The 13,738-nt window shown below is 51.0% G+C and overlaps 1 protein-coding gene and 1 pseudogene across 1 annotated transcript; one reads left to right on the top strand and one right to left on the bottom strand.

Moving 5' to 3' along the window:
• Window positions 1-1,285: 1,285 nt before the first annotated feature.
• LOC121063072 lies at window positions 1,286-2,213 on the bottom strand (annotated as a pseudogene).
• Window positions 2,214-12,006: 9,793 nt separating this feature from the next.
• On the top strand, window positions 12,007-12,944 carry LOC121063071 (olfactory receptor 14C36-like). The gene has a single exon (XM_040543406.1). It carries the CDS (start codon window positions 12,012-12,014, stop codon window positions 12,942-12,944), a length of 933 nt encoding a protein of 310 aa, XP_040399340.1. The 5' UTR covers window positions 12,007-12,011.
• The last annotated feature ends 794 nt before the right edge of the window (window positions 12,945-13,738 follow it).

Here is a 13,738-nt window from a genome sequence, read left to right as displayed (position 1 = left end):
TTCCTGAATTGTCCTGATCCTTATTAGCACCTTCCTGGCTCCTCCCAGAGCTCAGAGGGAGCCTTCTTGTCCAGCATGGGGCCCTCTACTGGCTCTGGCTGTGACGGAGTTACTCTCTTCAGACTGTGGTGTTTCTGTGATAGCATCTGTTGTGCTGCGTATTTAATATGTGACAAAAACAGTGTTGGTTACCCACACGTTGGAGCCCATGGACTCCTCAGATTGACCTTACCAGAAGCAACCTTGGATGGTCGCTCATTTTATGAGGTTTTCTAATCACTACGCACTGAGCTTGTTGTTCCCCTGAAATCTCCTGGCAGCTCCAGATTCCTCTCCAGGCTGGTATCGGCCATCAGCCCTACTGCAGGGAGTTCAGTCCCATGCAGATGAGTCCAAGACCCGTTGTTGTCTGCTTGGACAAGTGCCGCCATAAAGGGAGGTCTTGGTCCAGTCATTGGTTCCTCACAGACCACCCTGGGACTTTCAGCCTGTGTCCTTCAATCCATGAAGAAGGCCAGAAAACAGAAGGGCAGGGAGTAACCCCTTGGCTGTATTTCTGACAGCAGCACTGGAAGAGGTGTCCAGGCTTCTGGGTTTGCCCTGAACAGCCTCTTTTGTTTCTGTGCTGCTAGCAGAGAGGCCAGCTGTGACGCAGGACTGCACAGTGCCTACTGCTGCCTGCAGCCACAGGGATGTCACTGCAGAGACAAGAAGACTGTCATCGAGGCACATGAGACCTCAGGATTAACCCAGACACAAGAGCACAAGAGAACAATGTGGAAGCCAAGAGAGAGCAGCAGTGAAAAGGCCACGTCCTGCTGCTGGCCACGGCCATGGCTCCAGGGAAGCAGCAGCCCCGACCCAAAGGCAGCAGAGGGGCAGAGCCCAGTGGGCAGTGAGGGGCAGCCCCGAGTGCCACCGGGGCTGCTCCTCCATGTGACAGCTGGCCCTGAGCCTCTCCTGTGTGCTTGGGCTGCTCCCCCAGCTCCAGAGATGGAAAGAGACAGTAGCTGAAAACAATGAATTTCTGAATGAATTTCTGACGGCATTCTTATTGTTTTTGTCTAAAGAGGAAGCCTAGTTCTACAGGTACATAAGAGGATTAGATTAAAACAAATATAATAATCAACAGATGAGAAGATAAGAATTATCTTTTAATATTATTATTTAAACAATAATAATATTATCACACTTTTTAGAAAATATTACTGAGGAGAAAGAGCAACAACAGCTTGCCATAATATTTTCTGAGAGTCATGTGAGTCCTCTTAAAATAATTGTCCCCTTACTGATGCTGGAGAAACAATTTTCCAAAGAGTTTCCACAGGGCATCCTTGAGCTCCTTGTTCCTCATGCTGTAGATGAGGGGGTTTACTGCTGGAGGCACCACCAAATAAAGAACTGCCACCACCAAATGGGGAGGAAATGGAGGTGGTTTTCAGGTAGGCAAACATGATGGTGCTGAGAAAGAGGGAGACCACGGCCAGGTGAGGCAGGCTTGTGGAAAAGGCTTTCTGCCTTCCCTGCTCAGAAGGCATCCTCAGCACAACCCTGAATATCTGAACATAGGACAATGCGATGAGAACAAAACAACCAAAGGCTAAACAGACAGTCATAACAAGAAACCCAAACTCTGTGACATAGGCATCTGAGCAAGAGAGCTTGAGGATCTCAGGGATTTCACAGAAGAACCGGTCCAGTACATTAATTTGGCAGAGTGGCAGTGAAAATGTATTGGCAGTGTGGAGAAGAGAATTGAGAAAGCCACTGCCCCAGGCAGCTGCAGCCATCTTGGCACAAGCTCTGCTGCCCCCGAGGCTCCCGTAGTGCAGGGGCTTGCAGATGGCAACGTAGCAGTCGTAGGCCATGATGGTGAGAAAACAATATTCTGCTCCAATCAAGAAGACAAAAAAGAAGATCTGGGCAGCACACCCTTTACAGGAGATGGCCCTGGTATCCCAGAGAGAATTGGCCATGGCTTTGGGGAGAATGGTGGAGATGGATCCCATGTCGAGGAGGGCGAGGTTGAGGAGGAAGAAGTACATGGGGGTGTGGAGGCGGTGGTCGCAGGCTACGGCGGTGAGGATGAGGCCGTTGCCCAGGAGGGCAGCCAGGTAGATGCCCAGGAAGAGCCCGAAATGCAGGAGCTGCAGCTCCCACGTGTCTGCGAATGCCAGCAGGAGGAACTCGCTCACAGAGCTGCTGTTGGGCATTTTCTGTCTTTGGACATCATTGTCTGTTGAAGAGGAGAAGGCAGAGCAAAGTAAGAACAGACTTCTCAGAGGAAAACCTAGAAAACCATCTAGGTCTTAGAGAATCCCCAGCCTTAGCCTTTCTCTTTGCAGGAGAACCTTTCTGCATCTCTCTTGCTTGAGCTGTGGCTGGTGCTGGCTGAGAGTGGCACTCGAAGCAGGGTCTGCTGTGGGCTCCAAAGGAGTCCTTCCTGCTGTGCAGCAGGAGGAAAGCAGGAACATAGGGGAAACTCAAGTCCAGTCCACTTGTCACATCCATTAGATTTGCAGTGCTGTTACAAACAACTCATCTGAATGCAAAGCAGAGCTGGGGGGATTTTGTATATTTTATCCCAGTTGCCCCTGTAATCTTTAGCTTCGAAGAGGTAAAGGATGGTGGAACTCCCTGACATTTCCTGTGCCCTCCTGGTGAAATCCTGTGGGTTCCAGGAGGCATAAAGTGTCAATTGATGAAGACTGAGCAGAACCGCTCTGCCCACCAGTCCTGTTCTCAGCTGCCCTGTGTCACCCCTCTGTGAGCTGCAGGACCATCCCACTCAGGTGTTTCCCTGAGAAGAAACAGGAGACAGCCCAAGTCCAAGTGCAGCTGGACAGAATCCTCACCTTGTCTCTGGGTTTTGAGCAGGATCTCAGCTCTTCCCTCCTAGCCAGGGCTTCAGTGGCCTCCCTCCAGCTGCCCACAAACAGCCATCCAGCATCATGGACATGACCTTAGCAAGGAAGTGTCTTCCCCTTGGGGTACCTGGATGACACAAGGATAGCACAAGAGAGCTGCATCCTGCTGGACAGCAGCCTGCAGCCCAGGAGAACACCCCACAGACAGACTGAATATCCACAAGCTGGGGTGTCCCAGATTCCCAGCTGCACCCCCTGCAGTGTCTGCAGGATGCTTGGCCACTCTGCTCTTGGCTGACCGGGGGCAGCTGTTATGACACTCCAAGGGGCTTCTGCCAGACTTCCTCACCTCGCAGTGCAATCCAGCAGGACTCTCAAAGCCTACTCCACTGCCCACTACCCTCCCAGAAACAAGACCCAGAACGAGACCCTTCCAGGACCTGCAGCCGCATGGCCCTGCAGCCAGAGACCTACCTTGTCAAGGGCTGTGCAGATTGCTCCTGCAGTCAGCTCTTAGCATGGTCCCACTTCCAACTGCCTCCAACCTCTCTCTCCTTCTCTCCTCTGCATGCCACTTGTGGTCAGAGCCCCCAGCCCTGCTGTGCTGTGTAGAGGAGCTGCTCCTGGGCAGAGCTGTCTCTCTGCACCAGGGCCCTCTTGCCAGGAGCTCTCTCTGTCCCAGGAGCCAGATCCCGCTCAGCAGCAGAGGCCCAGCCCAAGGCATTGGAATCACCCCTCTGGGGGCTTTGGTGATGAGCCCACAAACCTCAGGCACTGAGAGACAATGGAAGAAATCTCTTCAGGAAGTCCAAGTCAGATGCAAGTTTCCTGGAGTGCCCCCCAAGGGCCAGCACTGACATAGCCTCCCTTGGAGCTCCTTAGAGCAGAAATTGGAGGCAGTGAGGACAAGTAGAGAAAGGCAATGTGAAGGTGACACTGATGTGTAGGAAAACTAGATGTGTTTCACCAAGCACAAGGGCCAGGCCCTGTCCACTGGCACACAGGAAGGGAGATCCTTTCCCTACACACATTGTTCAGGGCTCTTCCTGGGGCAGTAGGAGATGGGGATGTGCATTGCCAAGTGCAGGAGAATGGTACGACTCCTGCGTGGTTCATGGGTGGGGGCAAGGAGGTAATGAGGCCCTGGCACTTTAATGATAATCTGACTCCTAATAGACCTCAGTGTCAGAGACAACAAGCATAACCATGGACACAAAGACCTCGGTCCTGTTGGGACTCTCAGTCTTGCCACAGCCATTGCTCTTCTCCTCACTAGCCTGTCTGAGGGACTCCCAGACTTCCACATCCTTCCCTGCTGGATGCAGACCCTTCTCTGTGTAGTGTTACATTGGATCTGAGCTTAGTATGATAACTCAGATTTTCTTGGTGGCCATGCTCCTTGTAAGGCAGCTCTGTAGGAAGCTGGCCTGGTTTCTGTGGTGAGCAGGCACCACTGCTCGTATGGCATCCCTCATAGTTCCCAGGTCCTCCTCCTCCTGGGCACTGCTCACTCAGCAGGGTCCCAGTCTGCCCTGATGTGTGGTCTTCCTCTTCCTCGGGTGCAGGACTAGGCTCTTCTCCTTGTAAATGTCAAGAGGTTTATGTAGGCAAAATCTTGCCGTTTCTCAAGGTTCCCCTGGACAGATGCTCCATTCAGTCAGCTGTTAATGTCTGTAGGCAGACAGTTCAACCTTTGTGTGATTGTGCTATCTCTGACAAGATAACAGCATCAAGAGTTGCAGGAAAGTGTGGATAATACAGGAGTAACCAGTTGAATGGAATTGCAGCACAGAGTCACAGAAGTGTAGGGGATGGAAGGCTGCCAGGTTCCAGTTTTTCTGTTCTTCATTCTCATGCATACTGTCAGTTTGCCTGGAGCTGTGTCCTAAATGTTATGGGGTTGTGCAGGTCAAAATTAGAAAGGCCAAAGCCCAGCTGGTTCTCAATCCGTCTATTACTGTCAAAGACAATAAACACTGCTTATATAAATACTTTAAAGAAAGGAGGATTAAAGAGAATCATCATCCTTTATAAGATTTGGGGGAATTCTGGTGATGATCTAGAGATAAGGTATAGGCTGAGGTACTTAATTCCTTCTTTGCCTCAGTCTCTAGCAGCAAGACCAGATGTTCCCCTGGACATTTCTTCCTCCTCATGGCCAGTGCCAACCTTCCAAGCAGCCTTGTGGCATTTTTTAGTCTCCTGCTCTTTCCTACTATCAAAGAAAACTAAGAAAAATAAGAGTGGAACCAATCCTAAAATAGGCATCCCAACCCACCAGCCTTCTTGTGGCCTGTCAGCCAACCAGACAGAAGTCACCTCACCAGCATCTTCCAAGACATGGGCCTGCTGCTGGACTTGCAGACTCTTGGCTAGACACACCCAAGCCTTGTGCCTCCTGCAGTCCAGTCATGTACTCAAGCAGAAGGGACAGGACAACCCATGTTGGGGCCTTCTTTCTGTCTGGGTTGTCCTGGGTATGTAGGCAGAGGGGATCCCACAGTCAGCATGCCAACCAGGTGCGTGCTGCTGTCCTACCAGGGCCACTGGCAGATGTCAGCCGAAAAGTACAGATCCCAGGGAGAAGTGAAAGGTGACCTGCCACCTACAGACAGAAGTGACCTCACAGTCCCTTTCCGTGACACGTTCCTTCTGCTGCCCTATCAACTGCAGAGACAGAAGTGACCTCACAGTCACTTCCACAGTCACATTCCTCCTGCTGGTGCAGGAGATCCTGAAGTAGAGCTGACCACTTGCTGGTTCCCAAGCAACTAGGCCTCATCTTTCTGGATTAGAGAGTAAACAAAGGTTTAATGGGAAGTTTTTGCGTTCTTCTGTGTTTAGGGTATGGACAATCTCTGTGCTTGAGGGTATTGTTTAGGTCTTCCAAGAAGTCTAGGGATAAATAGAGCATTTTAATGCTAGTGTCAAGGGAAGGCATTTGGGTGAGTAAGAGAACAAAGGTAAGGGAAAGGGGCTATGGGCTGAGTTTTGCTTCAAGAGATACTTTGAGTTCAAGCATTAGAGTAGTGTATTCCTGTCAGATTGTTGGAGTAGCATTTAGGTTTAGGGATTAAAATTACTGGTTAAAATAAGGTAAGGGCCATACATGACTGTTTTAAGTCAGTGTTACCGCAACAACTGCATTACATGAACGCTCTTGCCTCTACAAAATCATTAATTTCTGCTGGCCATGCTCCTCTTCCCACCCCAAATTCTCACATCTCTCTTGTCCAGGCTGCTCCTGACCTCCCTATATCTTATTGGGATTAGATTTCTAATGAAATTCATGATTGCATATTATCTTTCTCACCTCTGTTGGCTACTCCATTCCTGAGAAGGAAGTGGCATTATAGTCAGGAGGGAAAAGGACACAAAGGTCTTTAGGAGCACAATATGCCCATAAGGTTATTCTGTCCACAAAATTGCGCTTCCTACCTATAGGTTTTGTTTCCCAAATGGCTTCTATGGATCCAGAGTTCCTTTTCCCAGGCCCTCATGCATGCTTCAGTTTTGGATGTGTGGGGATGGGATAAGGAAAGCCAAGTCACGGATTGAACTGAGCTTGGCAAGGGACGCAAGGAATAACAGGAAGAGATTCTATAGATGCTCAGGTAAGAGATTCTATTGCTCAGAAAAGAAAGGCCAAGTAGATAGTACCCTCTCTCTGATGGATAAGAAGGTTGAACTGGCAATGACAGACATGGAAAAGCCTGAGGTACAATGTCTTTACCTCAGTCTTCACTGCCAGCCAGGCTTCCCAAGTCTTTCATTTCCCTGAACCCATAGAAGGAGGCTGGGGGGGGCAAAGTCCCACCCGCTGTGAGTGAAGAGCAGGTTCAAGACCACCTGATGAAACTAAACACGTACAGTTCTATGGGGCTTGATGACATGCATCCCAGGGTCCTGAGGGAACTGGCTGATGTAGTTAACAAGCCTCTCTCCATCATATTTGAAAAGTCCTGGCAGTCGGGTGAAGTCCCTGATGACTGGAAAAAGGAAAATATCCAATTTCTAAAAAGTTTAGGAAAGAGGACCCGAACTACTGAATGGTGAGCCTCACCTCTGTGCCTGTCAAGATCATGGAAAAGATCCTCCTGGAATCAGTGTCAAGGCACATGCAAGACAAAGAGGTGATCCGAGACAGCCAGCATGGCTTCACCAAAGGGTAAATTGTGCCTGACCAATCTGGTGTCTTTCTACAATGGAGCGACCACATCAGACAACAAGACAAGACCGACCAATTTCATCTACTTGTATTCTGTAAGATCTTTGACATGGTCCCACATGACATCCTGGTCTACAAATTGGAGATATATGCATTTGATGGGTGAACCATTGAGTGGATAAGGAGTTGGCTTGAAGGTCACACACAGGGAGAGGTGATCAATGGCTGTATGTCCAAGTGGAGGTTGGTGTTGAGTGCCGTACCTCAAGCCTCTGTGCTGGGACAGGTACTGTTTAATATTTTTATCAGTGACATGGACAGTAGCATCGAGTGCACCCTCAGCAAGTGTGCAGATGACACCAAGGCGAGTGGTGTAGTTGATGCAACAGAGGAAGGGATGCCATGCAAAGGGTCCTGGACAAGCTTGAAATTTGGGCCCATGTGAACCTAATGAGGTTCAACAAGTCTGAGTGCAAGGTGCTGTACCTGGGCCAGGGAAATCCCAGACATGAGGATAGGCTGGGAGAAGAACTCATTGCGAGCAGCCCTGCAGAGAAGGACTTGGGGTTCTGGTGAAAAAAAAACTCAATATGAGTCAGCAGTGTGCACTTGTAGCCCAGGAGGCCAACTGCATCCTGGGCTGCATCAAGAGAGGAGTGGCCAGCAGGTGGAAGCAGGTGATTGTCCCCCTCTGCTCTGCCCTCGTGAGGACCCACTTGGAGTCCTGCATCCAGGCCTGGGGCTCCCAGCACAAGAAAGATGTGGATCTGTTAGCACGGGTTCAGAGGAGGGCCACAAAAATGATCAAGGGGCTGGAGCAACCTCCCACTAAGAAAGACTGAGAGAGATGGGGCTGTTCAGCCTGAAGAAGGCTCCGGGGTGACTTCTGTGTGGTGTTTCAGTATTTAAAGGGGGGTTATAAAAAAGATGGAGAGTGACTCTTTGCTGAATTAGATAATGACAGGACAAGGGGGAATGTTTTTAAGCTAAAACAGGAGAGATTTAGATTAGAGGTTAGGAGGAAATTCTTCTCTCAGAGGGAGGTGAGGCAGTGGAACAGGTTGCTGAGAGACCTGAGAGGTGCCCCATCCCTGGAGCTGTTCAAGAGCAGGTTAGATGAGGCCCTGGGCAACCTGATTTCATGGGGGGCATTCCTGTCTATGGGGGGTTGGAACTAGGTGATCTTTAAGGTCCCTTCCAACACGAGCCATTCTATGATTCTATGGTCTTAGAAACTATACCTCAAGCATGACTCCCATCCCATCAACCTTCCTGTGGTCTGTCACCTGACCAGAACAAAAGGTACCTCACCATCATCTTCAATGCCATGTGCATGCTTCTGGCCTTTACGGTCCCTATCTGTGCCACATTCCTCCTGCTGGTTTGTCAGCGCCAGAGACAGAAGTGACCTCCCAGCCTCCTTCACAGCCATGTGCCTCCTGCAGGCCCAGCAGATCCCGAGGCACACCTGACCTCATCACAGCATTCCCAGCCATGTCCTCCTTGTGGCCTCTGATCTGATCAAATACCTGTCACCTCACATGCCTCTTCCAATGCCACGCACTGCTGAAAGACCCCACAGTCCCTGCCCCGTCCCAAGGGGACAAACAGGTTAAGTTAGGGATAGGAGTGGGGTTAAAGCTGAGATGTGTTGTGTGCATGCTGGAGGGCTTTGGGAGTTAGGTGTTCAGGTTAATGTTTAGGGATTAGAGATCACATTCCAGGGTTAAGGGAATGGCAAGGGCATCGAGGGAGGGACTGCTCCTTCTGCTCAGATGTGACTGATCCTTCTGCTCAAGGATCCTGCTCAAGGTTTAGGATAAGGGCAAGCTTTGACAGATATAGTTTAGGTCTGGGTTGAGGGCTAGTGTTAAGGCTGGCATTTTACTCCTTGGTTAGGCTTAATCATCCTTCTGCTTGCCCTTCTAGTAGCAAATGAGTTTAATATCTGCCTTTTCCACGTCCTGAGGAATGTCTTTGATCAATCTGTCCTTTCCAAGGTCTTTGAGAGAGGTCTTACGATGACATCTGCAGTTCCACCAACACCTCTTTCACCCTTCCCACACTACCTCTAAGCAACCTGAGGACTGACCGGGGGATGATAAAGGTTTGGGAAAGGGCTTGGTCAAGATCTGTGAGGAGGGCTGTTATGGGCTTCACACTGACAGTAATGATGGTGTCGTAGAAAACAGTGATACTTGTGAGGACAGTTGGATAAGACCTTGGGCCTGCCAACACAGAACACACACACATGAAAACTGCATGAGACGGAAGAGGAAGATTGGATCCAAAATATAGATTTTGAAAGCAAAGGCCATGCATATTACCGTGGCACTGCAGGAGAGCTCCAGCAATGGGGCAAAATCAGAGAAGTTGTCCACAACACTGGGGCCACATAAATGTAGCTGGGAGGAGGAGAAATAATTACTGTACATGAGAGAAATTCCCCTAATTCAGGTACAGCTGCCTTCTGGAGTCAGGTCTTCAACTTCCCAAGCCTTGCAGAGAACAGGGATGGCATACAGCCCAGGGCTGACTGTAGGGCATTGCCCCCAGCAGGAAGCACTCCAGCCATGCAGAAGGTGCAGCTGACAGTGCTCCCACCACTGTGAGCAAAGGGGGTGCTGTCCTCAATCAGGAAGCTGGCCAGCAGCTTGCGCAGGGTGGCAGAGCAGTACAAGGTCTGCAAGGAGGGCAAATCTCCCCCAGGAAGAAGGCCACGGGCATCTGCAGGTGTTTGCTTGTAGGCGCCAGCACAGTGATGAGGGTGTTCCACATCCCAGTCACCGTGCTGGTCATGCAAAAGAAGAAGAAGAAATTTGTCTATGGGTAGAGTATCTTCCAGATGGACAGCTGGGGAAACTTAACGAATGGTGTCTTAGTGTCCCATTCCCCTTTCTTCATGGAAACCCTTTTAGAGCATTCTGGTCCCCCCTCTCTTGTTAGGACACCAATGAGCAAGATGCTTCTTTCTCAGTTCCTAAAAGAAATGGTGAAGGGTGTTAAGAGGGGTGAAATGATCCCTGGCAGTCATGGCTGAGGTGTGCTACCACACCATGGAAAAGGACAGGGTTAAGGGAGGGAATCATTTGTACTGTTGTTAGAAAACCACACGCTCTAGCACAGATCACACTTCTAAAATGCGTATCTCCTGTGTTCAGAGAGGAGCAGTCAGTGATGACTTCAGCCTGCTTCAAACACTACACCCCAGGAGAGACCCTGCTGCCCTCAGGAGCTGTCAGCCCTGAGGCCTTGGGGACACCTCGAGGGAGCCCAATGGCACAGAGCAAGCGATGCCATGGTTGGGTGCTGTGCTGCTGAGCTGGGCCGGGCTCCTGGACCCAAGGGGAGCTCCTGGCAAGTGGGCAGCACTGCAGAGAGACAGCTCTGCCCAGGAGCAGCTCCTCTGCACAGCGCAGCAGGGCTGGGGGCTCTGACCGCAGGTGGCACGGGGGCAGGAGAGAAGGAGAGAGGGCTTGGAGGCAGTGAGGAGCGCAACAACAGAGGGCAGCATGTGGCAGGAGAGATCTGCAGACTCTTGACACTGTGAGTCTCTGGCAGCAGGGCAATGCAGGTGCAGTTGCCAAAGGAGTCTTCCACAGCTGGCACATCCAATGGCTGATAGCATCAGTCAGGATGGGTCTCTCTGTTTCTCCAGCAAAGTATAAGATGCTGTAGAGAATGGCATTTATAAAGGGCATTTCAAGAGGAAAACTGAGGCTTGGTTTACCTGATGAGGTTGTATTCTGTGCTTTCAGATTCTTGCAGCAGAGGGGAATCTGAGTGAGTCTGAGTACACAGCTTGTGGGATGAGGTCTGTGAGCGTGGGCAGGGAGGAGATGTGGGGACAGAGAAACAGCTCCCAGCAGGGACATGGGCAGGCAGCAGGGACATGGGCAGGCAGTGAGATTTCTGCCAGAAATGCTGTGCGAGGGAGGGCTCAGGCACCTCCCTGCCATCCCCTGCAGGGCAGGTGCCTTCCCTGGGACACCCCCTGCTCTCCTCTCCCACCAGCACAGCCTCTGCCCTCAAGTTCCGGTGTCCCCAGCAGGAGCTGCCTCCTCTGCAGGCAGAGCTGCAGCACAGGAGGGTCTGCTGAGTGTCCGTCTGTCCCTCCCTGGCCTTGCCTCCCCTGGCAGCAGCACGCTGGCATTCCTCCTGGCTTCTCCACCTGGCCGTGCTGCTGCTGGTCTTGTTTCCAGGCTGGCTGGGGTTTTCACATGCCCATGGAGTGAGCCCTTGGTGTGCTTGGGGGAAGGGGAGTACGGGGACAGGGTGAGGGGTCTGGAGATGTGCACTTTGAGCCTGGATTCCTCTGCTCCCAGCAGTGTCCAGGTTCTTCTCAAGTGAAACTCTGAGTGCAATTCTCCTGGAGCTCAAAGAGATGCCAGCACAGCGCAGCTGACTCCAGCACTGATGGACAGACTGGCTGTCCTCTCTGAAGGACATGCTGCACTAAAGGGACAGTCCCTTTGCCTCTGATGATCCACAGGATTTCACTTGGAGTGCAGCAGAAATGCTCAGGATTTCTGCCTTAGAAAAAGACCTTAAGTGTTGTGGGGGTATCGAGAATAAAAAATACAAAAAAAAAAAAAAAAGAAGAAAGAAAAGTCATGCTCGGCAATTGGTTGAGATGTGAGCAACAAAGGGGTAAAGTTCTTTGATATCATCACTAAATTTTATCTGAGGTTACCCTATGTTCCTCTTTACCTCTTGCTATACGGCAGAACTCACTGCTCTGTTGCCTACAGAAGAGTCCCCTTCTCCCAGGGATACCCTCAGGCAGCATGAATCAGAACTTCTGAAAGGGACCTACCAAAAGTCTGCCTGGAAGGGAACAATCATTCTGGGGGTTTAAGTTGAAAAAATAGAATGATTTTTTCTCACTAAATCTGTAATAACTTCTCAGATAAGTCTGCTGTATCTTAGCAGTACTTTTTCCTCCTTGGGCAGGATCAAATGACTAAAACCAGCAAATGCCCAACATCAGCTCTGTGAGCGAGTTCCTCCTGCTGGCATTCGCAGACACGCGGGAGCTGCAGCTCCTGCACTTCGGGCTCTTCCTGGGCATCTACCTGGCTGCCCTCCTGGGCAATGGCCTCATCCTCACCGCCGTAGCCTGCGACCACCGCCTCCACACCCCCATGTACTTCTTCCTCCTTAACCTCGCCCTCCTCGACCTGGGATCCATCTCTACCACTCTCCCCAAAGCCATGGCCAATGCCCTCTGGGACACTAGGGCCATCTCCTATCAAGGATGTGCTGCCCAACTCTTTCTCTTTGATTTCTTTGTTGTAGCTGAGTATTGCCTCCTCACTGTCATGGCCTATGACCGCTACGTTGCCATCTGCAAGCCCCTGCACTATGGGAGCCTCCTGGGCACCAGAGCTTGTGCCAAGATGGCAGCAGCTGCCTGGGGCAGTGGCTTTCTCAATGCTGTCCTGCACACGACCAAGACATTTTCTCTGCCCCTCTGCCAAGGCAATGCTGTGGACCAGTTCTTCTGTGAAATCCCCCAGATCCTCAAGCTCTCCTGCTCAGATGCCTACCTCAGGGAGGTTGGGGCACTTGTATTTAGTTTTCCTTTAGCATTTGGTTGTTTTGTTTTCATTGTGGTGTCCTATGTGCAGATCTTCAGAACAGTGCTGAGGATGCCCTCTGAGCAGGGCAAGCACAAAGCCTTTTCCACGTGCCTCCCTCACCTGGCTGTGGTCTTCCTATCTGTCAGCACTTCCATGTTTGCCCACCTGAAGCCCCCCTCGATCTCCTCCCCATTGCTGGACCTGCTGGTGTCACTTCTGTACTCGGTGGTGCCTCCAGCAGTGAACCCCCTCATCTACAGCATGAGGAATCAGGAGCTGACAGATGCCTTGTGGAAACTGATCTCTAGATGTGTTTCAGAAGAATAAGTGGCCAATCTACTTCTGCAGATGAGTCACAATGTCACTTATTATACGAACAGCCTATATTCTGTTTATTAGTGTGTGTGTGTTTGTGTGCAACTTTATTACTGGTTTTCCTCATGTTTAGTTTGGTTAATGTTACCCACTAAAATGATATTATGCATCCCATTTCCACTTCAGTATGTATGTTTCAAGTCTAGCTCAACAGCTGTACACAAGGAGCCCTCCACCCTGTGAACTTACACAAATGAAGGAGCCTGCACTGCCTTCTTTGTCTGGCGTCCTTCCTCTGAGACCTGGCCTGGCTCTGCAGGGGCAGTGCCATGTGCAGGGGTGCAGAAGAAAAGAGTCCCATCCCAGCAGCACGGCCAGGGAGCACCAGCGCTTGGTGCATGCAGAGCTGCTCTCTTGCCACTGCCACCCTCTCCTGCTGAGCGCTGCTGGTGGGGTCAGGCCCGGCTGCTCCTGTAGCTTGGTGCCAGTGCTGCTGTGGGGCTGTGCTGGGACTGCTGGCAGGGACAGGCAGTGGGCATGGCAGTGGCACAGCTGGCCTCCTCTGCAGGACTTCCCTCCTAAGGGGGACTCTCCTCCAGGCACTCTCTGAAGGAAGAAGACCTGAAGATGTGTTGTTCTGTCCCTTCTGCAAGACAATAGGAATGGAAAGTAGGAGGCACACAATTTGGTCATGTCTATCAGAGGAAACTGAAGCCAGCAGGAGTCCTATGGCTTGAGTGATGATGGTGAGGCAACTGTGTCTGGTCAGCTGATAGACCACAGGAAGGCTGCTGGGTTGGGAGTCC

Source organism: Cygnus olor, unplaced genomic scaffold (genome assembly GCF_009769625.2).
Source record: "Cygnus olor isolate bCygOlo1 unplaced genomic scaffold, bCygOlo1.pri.v2 S101, whole genome shotgun sequence".
Classification (NCBI taxonomy): Eukaryota; Metazoa; Chordata; class Aves; order Anseriformes; family Anatidae; genus Cygnus; species Cygnus olor.
The sequence above is the reverse complement of the archived record's forward strand: the minus strand, read 5'-3'. Positions and strand labels throughout refer to the sequence as shown.

Coding starts and splice junctions, on each gene's coding strand:
- LOC121063071 (XM_040543406.1), top strand. CDS start 12,012: ATGCCCAACATCAGCTCTGTGAGCGAGTTCCTCCTGCTGGCATTCGCA.